At 42.9% G+C, this 21,096-nt stretch overlaps 1 protein-coding gene across 1 annotated transcript in view; it reads left to right on the top strand.

Annotated features, from left to right (window-relative positions):
* The window catches only part of TPH2 (tryptophan hydroxylase 2), a 107,267-nt gene extending 98,803 nt beyond the window's left edge, over window positions 1–8,464 (top strand). Inside the window, exons 11-12 of the mRNA XM_008684308.2 lie at window positions 7,637–7,770; window positions 7,903–8,464. Coding sequence (XP_008682530.2) covers window positions 7,637–7,770; window positions 7,903–8,077 — 309 coding nt within the window. The 3' untranslated portion in view covers window positions 8,078–8,464. The remainder of the gene's footprint in view (window positions 1–7,636; window positions 7,771–7,902) is intronic.
* The last annotated feature ends 12,632 nt before the right edge of the window (window positions 8,465–21,096 follow it).

Raw genomic sequence — 21,096 nt, forward strand, 5'->3', positions numbered from 1 at the left:
CTTTATGATTCCATTCATTCATTCATTCATTCATTCATTAATTCCTCAAACATTTGATTGAGTACCTACTATGTGCCATGTACTGTGCCCGTCATTGAGGATATAAATAATGAAGAAGAAGAAGAAGAAGAAGAGGAAGAAGAAGGAGGAGGAGGAGGAGGAGGATGGAAAAGGAGAAGGAGGAAGAGGAGAGGGGAGGAGGGGGAGGCGGAGGCGGAGGAGAAGGAGAACAACAACATAACGGCAACCTCAGTGGACACTTAAGGAGACCTCAATTAGTGTTATAGGTGCTTTAAACATATTAACTCACTTATTTCTCATAACAACCCAGTGAGATAAGCAGTATTATTATCACAGATGAGAAAACTGAAGCATGAAGACGTTGAGGAGCTTGCCCAAGGTCACACAGCTACTAAGTGTTGGACCCAAGTCCAGTTGGCTGAGGCTGCAGGATTCCAGCCCTTAACCAGCAGGCTGTACTGCCTGGGGTCCCTGTTATCAGAGGGTTTACATTCTAGTGCAAGGGATGAACAGCCAATCAGATAATGCAAAGTGTGACACATGGGCTTCGCACTTACTAGGTCATGCGGGGGAAGGCTCCTGATGAGGGCCTTGCTGCCCAAGCTGATTCTGGAGGAGTGGGAAGGATGAATGAGGAGAGGATGGGACGCTCAGGACCGCGAGCGGACAGCAGCGTGCGTGCTCTTGTCAAATCCTGGCCTGTTTAGGGAGCTGCCTGAGGCTCCAGGTGGCTGGGGTAGATGGTAACATTTCACGTGATAAAAGCCTGATGTAATGTGGTAATTTTTTTTTTTTAAATGAAGTTCTCAACAACAAAAAGCCACTTGGGGTTAATTTCAGTACAGTGGCCAAAGCCCACAGCAAGAGCATGATGTCATATCCCTGTAAGACCCTTGCCTTCTGGAGAGCGCTTCTTGATTTCCATGAAGAAAGAATTAGAAAATGATTTAGCTCTTGGGCTACATCTATTTACATTCTCCTCAGAAGGTTTGTAAATTATACCAGAAACAAAAGAAACAAATCTCTCTCATTGCCCCAACTCTGGCAGGGTCCTCTAATCGGGTTAATGGGGCATGTATAGGCAGCACTGGGGTGAATCTGTTGTTTTTGTTCCTATTGGTGTGGACAGAAACGTCTGGAAATGGAAATCAGCCAGGGCTATGTATACCAAAGGGCATTGTGTGCCGTGAATCTTGTTCTGGTCCATCACCTCTAGTCATTAGCATTCTTCCATTCTCAAATTTCTGCACTCCAACATCCCAATGATTGCTACTTTGGACCATTTTTACAATTCAGAAATTCTTGCTATGAGAAGTATCTTCTGATTATACACAGGGAATACATAACACAGGATGCTTCCTATACCCGCTTCCCTCCCCTCATCTCTGCTGCGCGCTGTGCAAATGTCCAGAACCCTCTCACAGCTTCTGAGTACTTCTGTCTAACTTTTGTTTGAATGGATATATGATAATCCTAAACGCAAGGTGGGGGGGTAACTTTTTTGATAGCGTTATAAAAATTCCTGTGTAAAACACGCTTACAATTTTGAAAGGAGTTACCTTTTGTAGTGAAATATCTCGTTTCAAACTGCAGCCCAAATGTAGGTCACAGCTAAATTGTTGGAGGTTTTGGTATAGTCTTTATTACTTCTACGTAAATATCCACGACTCACCTTTTCTCCTTGAACAGAACACATTTTAAAATTTGTGCTTTAAGAGGCTAAATTTTCCTGGGTGTAGATGTTGTACTTCAGAGCTGGCCAAGTAGTCCCAAGGGTTTGGAGAATAACTTTCATTTTCCCTCTTACTCAATGCTTGTTTTTGACAACCTTTGGTGAGAGGAACAGAATAAATATGGAAAGGCTTGTACTAGCTACATCTGATAGCCACAGAGACTTCCTCTCTTCACCTCTCTAGTGGTTGCTCTCTCTTCTCTGTTCTGTGATGTACTTCCGGGAATTCCAGAAGTGTGTTTGGGTAGGCCTCTACCATACCTTCATCACTCTGGGAGCAGCTGATAATGAGCTAACTCATCTGGAAATCTGACTTTAAAAAAAGGTTGATAGTAGGGTAATCAGTTGCTGTTTACCCATGGTCAGCATGTGTCTTTCACACTTTTTCTACCTCAGAGTTGACCCTACTATATGTGTCTCATTTTTTAATTTATTATTCACTCATTCACTTATTCACTTGGCTCAACAAACCCACAATTAAAGGGCTAAGATTTCAAGGAACTTGGAGTCTCTAGTAGGGAAGTTCTACAAAAGTGGTTGATATGGGTCTCTGTCGAATCCAGATCTCATGGACAAGCAACAGTGAAGTTTGTTCACAGGTGGTGGTAAGGAAATGATTGCTAATTGATGAATTGGCTGAGTCTTATCCCAAAAAGTTAATCCATCTTAAAAGCAAAAAGGCAATTTCTCCTTTTTTTATGGGTAAAGTCCAATTCTTTATTTCCTTAAGGGCATGGATTAGATTTCTTTTGTAAACAGCTTTAGCACCTACCCCGTAGTAGTCACTGAAATAGTACAGGTAAACCCATCTGTTCTGTTTTCAGGTTTGGGCAAAGCTGATGGTTTTAAAATTTTTGATTACTATTATTTTTTCGTCTCTAGTTTTAGGATCTCCTTGCACAGTGACTTTATTGTACTGCCTTTTTTTTTTTTATAGCTTAATCAGCATTCACACAACAGACTTGTATTTATTACAATCATTTCTGTTTACTGCCCCTTGTATCAACTCTGTCCAGTGGTCAGAATTCCCACCAGGCCTGTACAGGAGAGGCTGGAGGCACCTGTGGGTCCTGTCACCAGTGTGGCTAGAGTTAGGACTCACCGCGGCAGAGCTCCCCCACCTTACCCCTGCACAGATGCCCCCCCGCCCCCCCACGCTCCTTTTCCTGAAACCAGCACAGTTAGTAAAGACAGAGTGAACTCTGGAGCATGGGGAGCTGGAAACAGGTCTTTGGCCTTCATGAAGAGATTGTTTGAAGAGGGAGTTTGTTCTCTTGCCCCTGCAGCTTATTCAAACTGATGAAACTTGCAACATCACTGATTAAAACAAAAAAAAGGTGCAATGCCGTTACCACTCAGTTGAGCAATAGGCATGTTGATGCCACTTTGTACATGGTTAGCAGGAGGGACATTTGAGGGAAGTTCAAACAAAATATCTACATTCATGCATAGGCACATATACAAATGTATATATTTGCTGTTCTGACGGGGGGAAAAGATGATTGCAGTGTGAATGTAGGAGTGTTTGCAAATTCTTATTCAGAATCTAGGGCCCACGCTACCTCTAAACCTGACTTCACACTTGAGTTTTTTCCTGGCATAAACCAGTCCTAACATAGAGGGTGAGGATCCCGGGATTTACGTGGAGAATAGTTGAGATGGTAACTCTGTCGGCAGAGACAGGTGGCTGGGAGGAAGGAAGATTTTAAATTGAACTTAGGGCAGGCACTGTTGTAGTCTAAAACCTGGAGGCCTCCTGGCTAGGGCCATGTTTCTTGCTGTGGGCTTCTGGACCCTGGGGGAGAAGAGCTGCACCAGTGCTGAACGTGTGGCTGAATGCCTGTGTGCATCACTGCCAGACTGAACGGGCAGTAATCACTGTACACCGGGTACGCCCCATGTGCCAGGCACTTCGTATGTGTTACCTCGTTTAATTCTTTTTTTTTTTTTTTTAAGACTTATTTATTTATTTTAGGTGGGGGGAGTACAATTGAGGGGAGGGGCAGAGGGAGGCGGAGAGAGGGAAAAGCAGCCTCCCTGTGGAGCACGGGGCTCCATGCGGGACTGGATCTCAACCCTGAGATATGACCTGAGCTGAAATCAAGACTCGGCCACTCAACTGACCGAGCCACTCAGGCGCCCCTCATTTAATTCTTACCACAACCCTGGCTTGGAGATATTATTAGTATTGCCATTTTCCGGATGAATACTAGACTAGGCTTACAGAGGTGGAAAACTTGCTCAAAGTCATATAGAAACTTTAGATAACAATTGGGTTCTGGGCCACTTGATATTGAGAAAAGGTTTTTGTATTTAAAAGGCTAGCATGGCAAATAAGCCTTAATTTTGTGCACCAAAGCCAATTAATTGCCAGTGGCCCCCTCTGTTGGGAAGGGTGGGAAGGCTAGGCCTAGGGCCATGGGAAAGGCTGCCTAGGCCTGTAAGAAAGGCTGCCACGGCCAGTTGTGCTGCCTGGGGCAGAGGGAGGAAATGCCACGGAGCTCCGTGGATCTGCAGGCCCTTTGCAAATGATACAGTAAGGAGAGCTTTAGAATTCATGTCGATCAATCTTTTCAGTTTATCGAAGAGGAAACTCTGTCCCAACCTGGGGCAATTTCACTCCTTTGATATCATGCCTCTGGGACAACTATGTTTAGGACCCAGGCGTCACAGCTCCCAGTGCTGTGTACTGCTCTTTAGCACTCTGGGTAAATCCCAAATAGTCCTTTTAGGGAGCGTTTAGATGAGGGCAGGTGATTCTCAGGCTCTGCTGCACTTTTAAAATGGCTCAAGACTGAAAGACTGTCAGCGCCATTCTCTCAGCCTTATAGAGCCTCTGTCTGCCGAAGCTGGATGGATTCTTGCAGACTTCAGGGTATCAGACTGTTGACACTTCGGGAAGGAGTCACCACAGAGTTCCCTGGGGACATCAAGCAGTGTGGCTCAATGTTTGTAGAGAAGCCACTGTGACCTAGAAGGGAGGGCTTGGAAGCTGCTCCCTCCAGCCGAGGCAGCTGAGAGAGAGACATGCACAGGAGTGGAGAACAAACTCAACAGGGCTTCACCCCCTGGGGCATCAGTGTAGACATGGACGCTGTCTCATAGCCTTGGGGCCACACTCCAGTGTTCAGAAACAGGGACCCTCACAGGCTGCGTGGGTATTCCTGGCAGACATCCCACAGAAGTGCTCCCTGTCAGGTAAATGAGACCACTTAGCGATGGGAGCACCACCTCATTTGTGGGCCTCACTCACCGGTTGTCCCCACTCCCCCGAACTCCAGGCTCTTGTCATTCTCCAGGCTAATACTGGGGTACCATTACCGCTTTGGTAAGGGCCACGGAGCAGCACTGGTCCGATACCCCATGGATGGAGAGGTCCCCCGTAGGTAATTCGCATATTGGACACAGCAGGCTCCTGAGGATAGACTGCCTTGTTGAGAGCTTGCAACAATCAGCTCCCGGTTTTTCCTTGGAATATCACATTAGGCAAGCGCGAAATGCATTGCCTGATGGTCTTGGCCTCAAGTTTTATGCTGCGAATCCACTGACCGTCCTTGAGGTCTGGGGCACAGCGCTCTGCCCTCTGGGCTCTTTCTTGGTCCACTCTCCTCCCCTTTACTAGTTAAAATGACTACGTGAGCTCATCTGAGTATCCAGTGGAATGTCACATGACAGTTCTTTCTAAAACGACACTGATTTCAGTCTCTGTTCCTGTATACACACACTCGGGAGGCCTCCTTTACACATGGTGGCCGCCAAGGCTGTTAATGGCCCATCAAAGCATTTCAGACCCAAGCAGTTGAGTTTCACCTCCTTCTTGTGCTTGTATTGACCCAGTGCTCAGCGGTATTGCCCTGCCTGAAGGAGCAGTGGTTTAAATGTTCTCACAGTGTGTCCGGCTACCGCTCTTCCCATGCCCCTGATTGTGAGGATGAGAAAATAGAAAGATCAAGGACACTGAGTCAGTCACTGTCCTTCCTTTCATATGTGCTGGTGGGGGAGCGCACACTTAGAACAACGTACTGAAGTCAAGCACGCCCTGAGTACGAGGCTGAGAAGAAAGCCGCTTCTAATTCTGAAAACCACAGCAAGTCAGTAGGAGGCCTGTTCTTTGCAGAGGAGCACCGGCTCTCCGAAAAGGACATTTGTTTCTTGAAACTGTGAAGTTGTTTTTAAAACGTGGACAGAATTATTAGTCATGTGGAACCCAAATCCCCTGATGTTCACTGCACTGGATTGAATCTAGCACAAATGCATTTGCAGGTGTAGTGACCTTCTGCTTCTAATGAAGTTGTTCTGTGGGCCAAAAAGAATGAGTTCATTCCCAGAGGCCCTCTGCGTTCCCTGATTCATACATGCATTGATGTGGACAATGCAACTTTGCGGGAAAGCAAATCACAGGCGGGATTAGGGCCGCGTGCCCTTTTTCAAACATGTTAGTCCTTTGGTCTGCAGTTGTATTTTCAAACTTAGGGAACCGCAGCCTTATTCACGGAAGGCTGCAAATCGTCCCATGCATTTTGAAATTGTTGGGGAATACGCCAAGAGTTGGAACAGGAAAGGTTTGCAGCATTCCTCCTGGTAACCGTAGCAGTCGACCTCTTACACCGCAAGGTAGAAAAGTGCTTTGGGTGGAACCCGGAGGCTGGAATGCAGTGTCTTCAGAAATCATCCAGCCCAAACCTCTCATCTACAGTTAAGGAAACAGAGGCACAGAGAGGTGAAACACCATGGCAGGGTTACCCAGCGTGACAGCAGCAACATCTGGAGTGGAGCCCCTTTTCTCCCAGTTCAAGGCGGTTCCTGCTGCCCCTTCTGTCAGCCTGCCCCTCTCCTCGGCTCATTTACCCTTTAAGGAAAACAGGGACTCTAGAGGAGCGTTTCTCAAAATAGACTTCACAACCACGAGGGTTGGGTTGGAATCACCTCGGATGCCTGTAACATGCAGATTTCTGGGGTTTACCCAGACCTGCTAAATCAAGTTGAGGCCTGGGTATTTGCATTTTTTCACAAGCTTCTCAGTCATTCTTATGCACATGAGGTTTGAGAACCATTAGGGCCTATGAATAGGTAGGTGGCATGTGGCAGGAAGTGACCACTAACTTTTAGCATCACCGAATTTATTTTGAGAAGACAGTCATTCACTGTTCCTTGCTGTTCTCCGCGCCAGTCATGTAGTGAGTTGAATGGAGCTAATGATGGTTCAAAGAGTAATTACACTGGCTTCCCTGTTTTCCTAACGCCTGCTCTGTGCATAACTGTAACTATTAATATTAGTTCTTTTTGCCCACCTGGCAATATTTATCTGCAGTATTTTGCTCTGCTATACTTGCTGGAAGGGAAATGAATGCTTTGCAAGTATCCTTAAATATACAAGCCCAGTCCAGACTGTTGATACACAGTGCCTGGCCTCAAAATGTCTCGCAGTGAGGCCACAAATAGTTCAGTCAGAGTCCCAATTACCTTTCCACGCAGGTAATGATTACTTCTGCCATTTAAGTGAAATTTCAGTACATTGCTTATGGCAATAAATTGAGGGCCATATTTATGCTCTCTCCTTGCTTCTATTCATAGCATAGATTTAAAATTCCATTTCTTTGGGGATATAGCTCTGAACTGTCCTTCCATATGAATTTGTCTGATAATAAATAAAATAATACCATAATCTCATTTTCCCCCCTCGGCTTCTAACAGACTTGAACAAAAGCAAACAAAACCCCGAACACTCAATTTACCCTGCATATGGGAGAGTACCGTATTTCATGGCCGACTAGTAAGTGAGCAGTTCTGTAAAAATACTGAGCTGTGTTGTAGAAACGTGACATCATGGCACTTTGGAAGTCTCATTATGGACTTTAACGGGTTTTGTGGTATGTTTTGCAGCATGCTCTTTCTGACAAGGCATGTGTGAAAGCCTTTGACCCAAAGACAACTTGCTNNNNGGAATGCCTTATCACCACTTTCCAGGAAGCCTACTTTGTTTCAGAAAGTTTTGAAGAAGCCAAAGAAAAGATGAGGTAGACTCATTTTTCTTCCATCTCCAGAAAAATACCTTTTTATCTTTTCTGGCTCTGTTCCTTCCTTATCTCTGTATCTCCTCTACCAATGAGAGTTGATCGCATATCCTTCTATCTCCGCTTATTTTGCAGGGACTTTGCAAAGTCAATCACCCGTCCCTTCTCCGTGTACTTCAATCCCTACACACAGAGTATTGAAATTCTGAAAGACACTCGGAGTATTGAAAATGTGGTGCAGGACCTTCGCAGTGATTTGAACACAGTGTGTGATGCTTTGAACAAAATGAACCAGTATCTGGGGATTTGATGCCTGGGACCAGTGTCATTACCAGCATGATCTTTTTGGGGCTTTGCAGCAATTTAGTCAATGTCATATAACACCGATAACTGTCTGTGTCATGGCTTGGCTAGTAAGCATGCAATTCTGTGTATCTCTATCTACTTGTAATTTACTGTGTTAATGTGTGAAACACCATAAGGAACCTGATGACAGATAACCGCTCATTGTTTGAAATATTGTAACCTATTTAAACGTCTTCAGTAGAATTGACATTCCTGCTTGGTGTCCTTAACCAAACTGCACCTATTTAAAATTTGTAACAAATAGCCCTCTTCTGATTCTAGCTTATTACTTTTTCCTTCTCAGATCTGAGTGTTGCCTCTGTGTTCATTAGATAAAATGAAAATAGCAGTGAAACTGTTTCTATAGTCTCAGTGTTTCCACAGCATTATTTGAGATAAACCCAGAATTGTGTGAAACCTCCTATCACATTAACAAAGGATTCAGTATTCTGTTTCAAAAAGGAAAACTAGCAAACACACTAGTTAGAATAGGGTTTAGATCGAGTATTTATACAATGTAAGAAAAGAGAATATCTTACAAATGCAACAGATAGGTGGCATTGACCGTGTAGAATCTGAGGGGTGGCATGCTTTCCAAAGAATTTTGGAAGAAAATACTTCCAGTGGGGCCATTAGGAAAGACTGAACGGTGGGCAAAAAAATCTTGGGACTATGAATTTTATGCCAGAAGAAAGTGAATTATCACGCTTGGGTGTTTAGCCCATTTCTTTTGGAGAACACTAATATCCTAGAGCTCTGATCTCAGAGATGTGGAAATTGAGTCTCAGAGAGGTTGATAAGCACAGCCAGCGTGCACTAACATTTACAGCCCATTGCATCCCACTTTCGGATTGCAAAGAAATTCAGCTTGGTGGATTTGTGTGTAGTCAGAGAAGGGAAACTAATACTTATCAAAACTAATGTGTATCACTAAATAGGATTTGGCTTGTGATCAAGGGCTGCCAGCGGTACAGCTGTCACCTCCCACAGCCCCAAACGAAGCTAGATCTCTCAGAGTTTGTCTGGTGTGCCCAACGTTTGGGCAGATTTGGGCAAACGGTAGTGATACATCACAAATCTCTGGTCATCTTTGCCGTAAGAGGTATCATCAGGTGATTAAGTGAACAAATAAAAAAGTGCTGAATGAGTGAATAAATTTCTTCCTCTGATTCTCTCAACAAACACAACCACTGTTCCTCTCACTCTCCTTTCGTCATACAGAATACTGGGTGGAGGAAAGAGGGGCTGGGAAAAAGTAGAGAAGAAAAAGATGACCAGATGATTTTTAAGTTAACAGTTCTAAAATATTTACATATGCAATTTCTAAGATGTTTTGTTTACTAACAAATTGCATGTAATTTCAAACTCATTGATACTCACATGGGCCCATTTTGAGTCAGAAATTTTTGGACTAGGTATATTAGGGAAGAACATGAAAAAGAGTGAAAATGTGTGTTAGAGAGAGGTAAAATGAAAATAAATCAGAGGTTTGAATAGTGGTTCCTTAACTACTGAGAACCTTTCATTTCTGAAGGATTCTCAGAACAACTGAGCTTTGGAAAGGGATTTGGTAGACAGAATGTGAGTCATGCAACTTAAATGCTATTTTAGATGAAAGAGATAGTGCCTCGAAAAATTATTGGTGGTAGAGAAGTGATGAGCTAGCTGAACCAAAAGGATCTAGAATGATCCAGTAGGTGTAGATTTCAATAATTTTATAGGTCCCCGAATACATAGTTTCTTATATCTTGTTTTGCTAGATATAGATGACCCTGAGTAATTATTTACTTATAAATACTAATCTAGAACAGTAGCCCAGAACAAGAAATCCAGAAGTTTCCCGAACTTGTTGCTGAATTTTCTCAAAGAAGAAAATTGGCTAAGAAACTCTTAATGTCTGCCTTTTGTGGTGTTTTCATAATTTGGTGTTGCTTTACCCACCCTTAAAAAATAGCCGTAAGTAACCATCAGGTTTTTCCCTTCTAGCCCCATGAAGGGGGAGGTTTTCAGTTAAGTGGACTGAAACAAGAATTATATTTAATTGTAAACAAATTCCCTCAACAAAAATAACATTTGAGCTGTCTTCTGATTTGGCTTACAGTGGCATCTTCAGTTTTTTTTTTAATATGCGCAAAATCTGTGTTTCAAAAATAGAAGCGTTGCAAAGTAAATAGGCTTTCCCACAGACCTTATATAGGTACCATACACGGTGGAGGAATTACTTGATTCTTTCCAGATTTGTTCTCCATTTGGAATAGCAGTAACGATGGTTTTCACCGTGTGAAACAATGGAACCATGGTTTTCATTTGTTGTGAGCATTTAACACACAAATGCCATTACGACTAATGGTGGGAAAAATCCTATAAAATTTAATAGCCATCATAGGAAAAGTGCTGGCAGAAAAAGTCCCCAAATGGAAATAGTACAACAAGATAATCACAGCTAGCTTCTCATCATATTTGATACCTGCTTTGTGTAATCATTTGTCTCCATTATGACTCATGACTTAAAGCTAAATTAAATAGAATCGAGGACAATTATAAATTTGAACACACTTGTTCACTGTTGTCTCATTGTGAATTGCTACTTTATTTTGACTTTGCTCCTAACTTCTATAACCAGCTCATCAGAAATCAACAAGAGATTCCTAGTAAGACCAGGTTTTTACGCATCACAGATTAGCAAAAGACAGAATCTCATTAGTCCAGTTTTTTTTTTTTTTAAGCATTTTTGTCTGTTACGAGTTAGGGTCAGGCAGTATTCTTGGATGATCAGTTTATTTGGCATAATGAGAGCTCAATAGATTCTTCATAAATTGCATCTTTGTTTTAAAAGATTTATTTAAGAGTGAGAAAGAGAGAGAGAACATGGGCAGGGGGAGGGGCAGAGGGAGAAGCTGACTCCCCGCTGAGCAGGGAGCCCGATGAGGGACTCAATCCCAGGACCCCAGGATCATGACCTGAGCCGAAGGCAGACGCTTAACCAACTAAACCATCCAGGCGCCCCATAAATTACGTGTTTTAAAGTAGGGAACTTTGACCCAAGATTAATTTTTTTTTTACATTGATGGTAAAGGTTGTGGAACTTGGGTTTCTGGCTTAGTCTCATTTATTTACTGTGTAATTTAGAAATGATGCTTTATGGGGATGATATATCTGTGTGTGTCTTACTTGCACATAGTAAATGGGCCTGTGCCTAATGAATGTAAAGTACTGCAACATTTACCAACATGAAAAGTCTAAAATGAAAAACAGTGTGCTTTAACGTGGAAGCAAATAGAAATACAACGTTTCATTTTCAAATGGAGTCATGGCTCACATCATCTCATTTTCTTCATTGGAGAAAGAAAACATTAACACACGATGTAGTTGTCCTCCAATTCATTTGATCTAATTTTCAACTTCTAAAGAATCAAGCACTGATGCTTACTCTCATGAACCTTGTCTTACTTATAATGAAAAAGAAAGCAGCCCAGAGTTTTCTAGTGTGTCTGAGGGTTTTTTTCCCTTCTTTTTTTCTTCTTCTTCAATTTCCAAAGACATTCTCTTATTTTGGGAAATGATTCTTATGCAGATTGCCATAGTCTGGGAAGAGGCAAGGGAATTAATGGTGAGATGCTGCTTCTTCTGATATTAGATTTGCATGTGTTCAAAATAAACCAGTTCTGGAACATGAATGGTGATTCTTTATAATATGACTTGGGGTCTCAAAACATTTATTCAGTGGCTTAGACCATATCGGGGACTGTATGACATTCTTTTCTAGACACTGAGGATATAGTGGTAAATAAGGCAGAGAAGTTTATGCCCCCTTTGAACTTACATTCTGGTGAACAGATACAGTCAAAAAAACAGATTATTTGAGACCATGGCAGATTTTATGAAGAAAATAACTGGAGGGATAAGGAGCAATGGGAAGGGGGAAGGAGTAAGGTGGCCAGGGAAAGCTTTTCTGAGCAGATGGCCTTTGACTAGGAACCATGGGATGAGAAGAAGCCAGGCCTGAAGAAACCCATGGAANGAGTGTTTCTGGAAGAGGGGACAGTAAGATCAAAGCCACTGGAAGGCTTTAGAGGAAGGACAAGAGGGTAGCCTGGGAGGCAAGGATGAGATAATACAGGGTTCCAGAGGGGCTCAGGTATGGGTTTTTTTTTTTTAAAGATTTATTTATTTATTTGAGAGAGCGAGAGAGAAAGAGAGAGAGAGAACAAGTAGTAGGAGGGGCAGAGGGAGAGGGAGAGAATCCTAAGCAAACTCTCTGCTGAGTGCGGAGCCCAACACGGAGCTCATCTCATGACGCTGAGACCGCGGCCTGAGGTAGAAACCAAGAGTGGGCTGCTTACCAGACGATGGCACCCAGGTACCCCGAAAGGGTCAGGTATGTTCTAAATGGGGTGGAAAGTCACTGGAGAACTATAGCAAGACGGTGACAAGATCTGATTTACGTTTAAGAGGTTACTCAGACTGCAGTGTGGAAATGAATTGAAGGGGGGGACCCCCGGGTGGCTCAGTCGGTTAAGCGTCTGCCTTCGGCTCAGGTCATGATCCCAGGGTCCTGGGATCGAGTTCTGCATTGGGCTCCTTGCTTAGCGGGGAGCCTGCGTCTCCCTCTGCCTGCAGCTCCCCCTGCTTGTGCTGTCTCTCTCTCTCTCTCTCTCTCTCTGACAAATTAAAAAAAAAAAAAGAATTGAAGGGGGATGGGAGGGTGGGGTCAAATTAATTAGGAGGCCATTGCAATACAGTATCTTGCTGGATCATGTGGACATTATTAAAGCTAGTTGTAATTAAGTAAGTTATTAAATTAAGTGGGTGGATTAGAACTGTCCGATGAAAAGTGAGGAGACTGGAATAACTGGTACCTGGGTTATCATCTGACCAGAGAAGCCGATATCCAATGATATCCTGTGTCCTTTGCAAATACTTAAAGCTTCTTTGGACAAAGCAACATCATGTTAAACTTTCCCTGGCCAGCTTTTAAGGATAAAAAGCCCTGGGATTTTTTTTCCTTGTGACTCACAAATATTAACTGCATAAGTAAAAATGAAGTGGAAAATGAGGCATTACTGGTGACCACTGGTGGTACTGACATTTAGGATAATTCTGGACAAAAAAGCTCCCTCACTTCCAGGCACACTGAAGAGCTGTGCTCACCGTGCCACCCAGCCATTTCTGTGGGAATGGACCCTTAAGTGTAAGTGAATCAGTTGTCTGTTTCCTTTCGTCTTGCTGCCTTCCAGCTCCCCAGGTGCATATTTCAGATACCCCAGAAAGGTTCACTTACTGTGATTTCTTCCTCTCCCCAAGAAGGATGGGTCTGGTGCAGCAGCTGGGTGTGTATTTCCTTCTCGGGGAAGATCTTGTGAGCCTGACGTTCAACCTAAGGGCATCTGTGGTTATGGTGCCTGCAAACAGCATTCTCATAATCCAGTCTGGATACAGTTTTTATAACTGAACAACGAAAACATCTGACAGATGTGGGTAGGGTAATTTGAAAGATTGTGGCACAAAGAAATCAAGTTCATTTTCTGTCAAAATCAAATCTTTAAAAAAGATGCAAACCTAACCCTCATTTTTAGGTCGAGAAAGATAATATTAATTATAGGAAGGTGGTGGGAATTTCCTGGTACCTCCTTCACTCCTTGCAGATCCCTTGCAGTCTCTTTACTTTTTAGTTTGTTAATTTTCATGGAACTAGCAAGATGCTGATTCAGTAGGTCTATTATTCCCAAAGGGCTGAAAACCACTGAACACATCTAATGTACAGCTTGCCCAATTTCAGTGAACAGCTAACTTCACAGACGTTAATGAGGCCAATTATTGGCAAGTGAATCTGAAGTGAAGAACACATTAGGTTTGCCACTATAGCTGTTATTTGTTATTGGGATTGATTGAGGCAAACTTCCTTTTGATCATTACATCTGATTGATCACGGCACATGGCATTATGAAAGAATGAGGTCCCCAAATCAGATAGGTACTCGGAAGAAAAATCTCTACCGTGCAAGGGCGGAACATGTTCCCCTATCCATTTCAGTGAGAAAGCCTAGCCATTAAGTTGGAATGGATCCTAATTAGCCTCCTCACAAATCTCTAGAACTTTTTGGTCTTTCCTGTTGAGCAGAATTTAAAAGAAGCCGAAATTCCTCCCTTTCCCATGTACAGTCAATATCAAAGAAAATAACTTGCAGGGTAATACTGACTGCTGAAAACCAGTGCCGACATAGAAATCCTGATTGGAAGTGGCATTGGAAAGTATAATTTGATTCACCCAGCCAAATGATTACTGCAAATACGGATCATCAGCACAGCCCACTCCAGCACGTTTGATTGGTGATCAGCTGACAGCTAATTGCCAGGAGGAGTTGGCCTCTGGAGCTTCTGCCTGGGAACAGAGGGAAAAATCCCCACGACTCCTGCGTAGCCTGGACAGAGGGTTTTCCGTGTTGGAACTACGCCTTTGAGCGTGGTTGTCGTTCTACTGACATAGGCCAGCTGCTGTTTGCCTCTCACCTACCAGTAACTGTGACTCCCCCCTTTCCTTTTGTGAACACCTCCCATGCTTTGTTCATACCTTGGGTAAAGCGGATTCTCCCAGTTCCAGGGATGGGCTGACCGCCTAGGCTTGGTCAGTGAGATACAGTATAGCAACTGGTGCAGGAGTGGGTCATGCCCGGAGGGGGGCCAATTAAAGTCAAACCCTGGCAGAGGTGGGTCACGCCCAGAGGTGGGCCAATTAAAGTCAAACCCTGTTTTTTTCCGGAACCTTTGCGGAAAGAGGCGTGCTGCTTTCTTCTGTGACCGGGAAGTGGTAGTTTTTGAGTCTGGAATTTCTAGGAGCCACCGTGTGGGGAATGTCGGACCAAAGAGCAAGAGATAGAGACGAAGCCTTAATGTCATTGTCAAGCTCCTGGATTTAGTTGTGCCTGAAGCTCGAGGTACCTTTGGACTTTCCAGGTAGGTCTGTGAGCTAATACATGGCCCCTCCTCCCTTGCTCTCATTTTCCTGCTGCTGCCACTGGCTCCAAAAAGCACCAACGCCCAGTCTAAAAGCACAAAAGGAGTGGCAAGAGATTTTAGACTTGCTTTTTTCACAGTTTTCCTCTTGGTTTTGGAAATCACAACTTCCTGAAGAAGTACTATTTATATGCTTCTGGTTTAGTCCATGCCATAGAAGTCCGGGATGTCCGACCTGTTTATCCCCCTCTAATGCTGGGAACGGTATGACTTCCAGTAAGATTCGGCCAGCAGCAGAATTGCTCAGTGCAAGTGTTTAATTGGGTTCTAGGTGACCACTTGAGATTTGATCCATAGGCCACTGATTTGTTCCGTGGAGAGAGAATATCGCGGCAAATTAAACTGAAGATACTGGGATAAGACTTTTTTTGTACCGGGTTTTTTTTTTTTTTTTTGGTTTGTATTTTGTTTTGTTTTGTTTTTGTCGTTGTTCTTGTTTTTACTGTAACTGTTAGGAGGATCTGGTTTGCAGTAGAATTGAGCAGCTCTAAACAAAAATTCTCAGAGTATGGTAGGAGAACACGGGCTCTGGAATCAGGTAAATGGAAGTACACGGTCTGATTTTTCTGCTTACTAGCTGGGTGGTCTCTATGGACATATTGACACTTTCTTAGCTTCAGTTTTGTTTTCTGTAAATGGGAATGAGAATATGTTGTTTACAGAATTATCATGAAAATTAATTTTATATATATGTCTAACCAAAAAAATTACTTCGCGAAGGTTAATTTCCTTCCCTTCTTGTTTTAAAATCAGCCCTTAAACATCTCCAGCTTTTCCCACACTTGGATGATGAAATCATTGTACCTTAATGGCCTAAAGAAGTACCATACCAGTGTTACGGGTCATTGTTTTCATTTCTGTGACTTTTCATACTTTCATTTGACTGGATTTTAATAGAACTGACTGAATCTCATTCAGACGTGAATCTGTAGGCTTGTGATCATTTGCATGATGGCCTTAAATCACTACCTGGAAATTCAAAAGCAATGGATACTCACTGATGCAGTGACCTCAGAGATGTTTTGCATTTCTCTCCGGACATCAAAATTTATATCTATGAAATAGGGATAAAAATATAAAAACCTGTTTAAATTAATGAAACAATATAAAAGGTTGGAACTTTCTGGAAGAAACACACTAAGCAGATCAAACTATTATTCATAGTTCATTGAATTATGGCAAGTTGGCTCTGGGCCAGTCTACAACTCTATCTCAGAAAAACTGAACCAGAGGGCAGAATGGTTGGTGGGTACATGTTCTAGTCACCAGTCCGTCTACTAAAAGGCAGGTCCAACCAACCTCTTCACTGTCAGAGGCACTGCATTCCCAAGGCTTCATTTCAGAGAGCAATTGCTTAGGGCTGTCTCTAAGGAAAATGAAGCCCTGGTCAGAGGGAACACATTCAGTTCAGAATATAAATGCATTTTATTTGTAAAGCAGGAAAGGGAGGTGCTAAGTGAAAAGAGGAAATTGGAATATTATGTATTGGGAGAGCAATTCCTTTCATCCTTGGAGCTAATGGACTGAACAGAAAGTGAACAATTTGTTTCGTGCGATGATTCGCTAACGCGAACCGACGAGGTTTCCATCTCGGAGACCCATTGCACGTTCAGCCGCTTGTTCTGTAGCCGGTAGCACAATTATCTGTCTATCTATCGCACTGCATAACCGGGACGGCTGAAATGTGTGTGAGGAGTAGCCGAAACTGCTGCAATCCTTCCTGTTGAAGGAAGGAGCGAGGGAAAGGCAATATGGAGTGTCTCCTACTTGCCTTAAAATAACCATCTGTTTCCTTTGTGATGTCCTCTTCCCTGGAGAATTCGCTTTCAAAAAATATTCTCATATGGGAAGGAGAACAGTAGCTGGATTCAGTTCTCCTTTGAGCTTTATTCTGGCATCCTTTTCATCTTGGTTTTAAATTAAACAACTTTGAATATAGCGCTCTTCCTAACCACCGGTGTAGACAGAGTCGTTGTCCTTGTGGTGGTCTTTACTTGAGGACCGAGGTCAGGTGTGACAAAAACTGACATGTGGTGAGAAGGGATATTTGACGTGTGAACTGAAATGGAGCCTCCTTTCAGGAAGCATCGTAATCAGAAACCGATCAACTGTTAGCTTTAGCTTCCATTCCTGAATGGTTACTTCGTTGACGTTTATTTTTGTATTATTCGTATCATTTGGGTTAGCTTGGCGAACGGTGGGGAGCTTTCTTACATTATGGCTCATGCAACCCAAGAGCAGGGGTGCAGTGGGCCTCCAAAAAGAGGGGGTAACTGGAAAGACTTTGGATTTGCTTTCTGTTTTCACCTTTGCCTTCTCTGCACATCTGTTTCATTCTGCTTTCCAGGACTCTTTTTTTTTTTTTTTTTTTTTAGATTTTATTTATTTATTTGACACAGAGAGAGGGAACACAAGCAGGGGAAGGGGAGAGGAAGAAGCAGGCTCCCAGCATAGGAGCCTGATGGTGGGGCTCGATCCCAGAACGCCAGGTCACGCCCTGAGCCGAAGGCAGACGCTTAACGACTGAGCCACCCAGGCGCCCCTCCAGGACTCTTTTTTAATCTTTTTAAAAATCTGCAGGGGTGCCTGGGTGGCACAGCGGTTAAGCGTCTGCCTTCGGCTCAGGACATGATCCCGGCATTATGGGATCGAGCCCCACATCAGGCTCCTCCGCTATGAGCCTGCTTCTTCCTCTCCCACTCCCCCTGCTTGTGTTCCCTCTCTGGCTGGCCGTCTCTATCTCTGTCGAATAAATAAATAAAATCTTAAAAAAAAAAATCTGCAGATGGGATTTTTCTATTTACCCATCTGCATGGTGGAATATGGGGACTTTAGAACTCCTGAGCTTTACATGTTATAGTTTTAGGGAAAGACAGAGTCACTGCCTCTCAATTCAGATTTCAAAATCTTGGGAAAGAGAATCTGATTGCTCCAGTGTGGGTCAGCTTCCATTCCTGGTCCAATGGGGCAGAATGGAAAGGTAGGATGGTTTAAATGTGACTACAGAGACCCTTTCCTATGAGCAGGGAGTCAGTTCTGGGAGAAGATGGGAGGGGCAGAAACCCAAACAGGTTTTTATCATCCAGACTACAACTATTGCCCCATTAAAAAAATCATTGTGCCTAATGGAGCTTGTCCTTAGCTCCTAAATGATCAGGGTTGGGGTGGGCCTTTACCCCCCATGTCTCATTTTAATCACCCCCTTTTGCATGTGCTGACTTCTCATCAAATGTCCCTGTTTTTGGAGTGGATAAAGTGAGCTTATACTAGTGGTAAACACCACCATTGACCAGTCCATTCTCCCCCTCGCTACTCTCTCCCCACTTCTGTACTTGACATCATCTAACATGCAGGCTGGAAAGATCCCTTGGTGGGCTCTTAAGGTGGTGAGCAGAGAGGAGGGAAAATGAAGACAGAGGAGGAGCGTCAAAAAAAAAAAAAGTATGAGAATCAAGAATGTGTGATTCTAGAAGCCAAAGGAGAAGAACTTTTAAGGGTTAAGGGGCTATGGACTCCAAAGAACTGAGCTCTCAGCCCCTAGAGGTGTGAATGGAGCACCTGTGTCCTGGCAGTAAGCATGAGCACAGCCAGTCGAGTTCCATGCATATGGACTGTATGTTCCTACCCAGATTCCTACCTTATTCTAGGAGTGATATTTTCCTTTCTTTGGAAAATGAGGTTATTTTTTCTGTGGTATATCCACACAATGGAATATTATTCAGCATTGAAAAAGAAGGAAGTCTTGCCACATGCAACAACAAGGATAAACCTGGGAAACATTGTGTTAAGTGAAATAAGCCAACCACAGAAGGACACATTCTGTGTGATTCCACTTATAGGAAGTATCTAAACTAGTCTCACTCATAGAAGCAGAGAGTAACCTGGTGGTTTCCAGGTTTGGGGAGGAGGGAGAAATAGGGAATTGTTCAATGGGTAGAAGGTTTCAGTTTGCAGGATAAATAAATTTCAATGATATCCTGTATGACACTGTGCCTATACTTAACAGCACTGCATTATGCAATTAAAAGTTTCGGTGAGAGCATGGATCTTATGTCACGTGTTCTTACCAGAACCTCCCCCCACCCAAAAAACCCAATCCACAAACCAAAACCGGAACCAAAATAAAAACAAAGGGGCATGTGGGGATGGATATGTTTAGTACCTTGACATATGGTTTCACCATATGTCCAAATTCATCAAATTATACATATTAAATACATGCAGGTTTCTTGTATATCAATTATACCTCAATAAAGCTGTTAAAATATACATAAATAAATAAACTGGAATAAGAGGATTGGATTATATAACTTCTAAACTACTTCCATTTTCAAAATTCGTTTAATATATCCATAACAATATCTGTGGGCCAGATTTCCCCCAGACTCCACAAAACCTATCTGTTCCTCTGTCATATGGTGATTCAGGGTTTTCAGAACGGATTAATCTGCCAGAAAGTGTATTAACATTCTCGGATATTTCTCAGGGTCCACCCACCATAAAACACTAGCCCTTCCCTTCTATGCCTCAATCACAAATTGCCGCTTCCTCTAACCACTTTTAGGAAGCCTTCTCGGAGGCCAGTTTGAGCCACACGGAGAGATACATTTTCTTTCACCTCAGACTTTTTTTTGATTTTTGATTTCTTTTCTACCTACGTCCACAAGCAGCTCTCTCACATTAATAGTGTGTTATTTTTCTATTGCTGCTCTCACACCATTGCAACCTTAGCCCCTGGAACAATAGTTTTCTAGGTTGGAAGTCTGGCATGGGTCTCACAGGGCTAAAATCAAGGTGCTGATAGGCTGCCTTCCTTTCTGGAGACTGTAAGGGAGAATCTGTTTTTTGGTTTTTGTTTTTTTTTTTTTTTGCCTTTTCCAGCTTCTAGATTTTTGGATGCATGCTTTGGTTCATGACCCCTTCTTCGGTCCTCAAAGCTAGCAATGGTGGGTGGAGTCCCTACATTGCATCACTCTGACCATGCTTCTGTGATCACATCTGTTTCTCTCGACTCTTCTGCTTTCCTCCCTCACTTCTAAGGACTCTTGTGAATACATTGGGTCTACCTGGCTAATCCAGGATAATCTCCCTATTTTGAGGCCAGCTGATTAGCAACTTTAATTCCATCTGCAACCTTAGTTCTCTCTTGCTACATTGCCTAAAATATCCACAGAGTCTGGAGATTAGGAATATGGACATTTTAGAGGGGGGCATAATTTTGCTTACCTTGGGGAAATTATTTAATCGATTTCTTTATCTTTAAAATGGGGATATTATTTTTCTCATACATTGGGTGCAAAGAGTAAATGAAATTACATATTAAAAATTCATAGTCACAGTGTCTCACCCATGATAGATATATGGTGAAGAGTATCATTACTATTAATGTATTATCTGGCACACCCAGACAAGAAGTATGGCCAAGAGAGAATTCTGTTAGAAGTGTTATTTTTCCTATTTAACCCCTCTTGTAGTAGAAAAAAATTTCAATATAACCTTTCTCCTGTTAAAAAAAAAAAAAAGCAATGTCTTTTCATTATAAGATGTTTGGTAAATTAAAGAAAAAGTAAATAAATGGCATGTACATTGGAGTGCCTGGATGGCTCCAGTCTCTTGATCTTGATCTCAGCTCAGGTTTTGATCTCAGGGTCATGAGTTCAAGCCCCATGTAAGGCTCCATGCTGGGTGTGGAGCCTACTTAAAAAAAAATGACCTGTCCGCCTACGTCACAGACACCACTGCTGTTGAAACTCATGCTCTCTTACAGTCTTAGAGGTTTTATAGCCATAAGCAGCAGACGCTCAAATTAGCTCAAGCAAAAATGGACATTTATTGAAAGGCCATCCGTGAAATTCAAGAACATCAAGAAGGAAGGGCTCTGGTCATTGACAAGACAGCAATAATGTTTACTCTTCTCATTCCTCTAAGACAGAGTGTTTTCTTATCTTTGCTTCCTTTTGGTGTTTTTCTG

Source organism: Ursus maritimus, unplaced genomic scaffold (assembly GCF_017311325.1).
Source record: "Ursus maritimus isolate PB19 unplaced genomic scaffold, ASM1731132v1 scaffold_21, whole genome shotgun sequence".
Classification (NCBI taxonomy): Eukaryota; Metazoa; Chordata; class Mammalia; order Carnivora; family Ursidae; genus Ursus; species Ursus maritimus.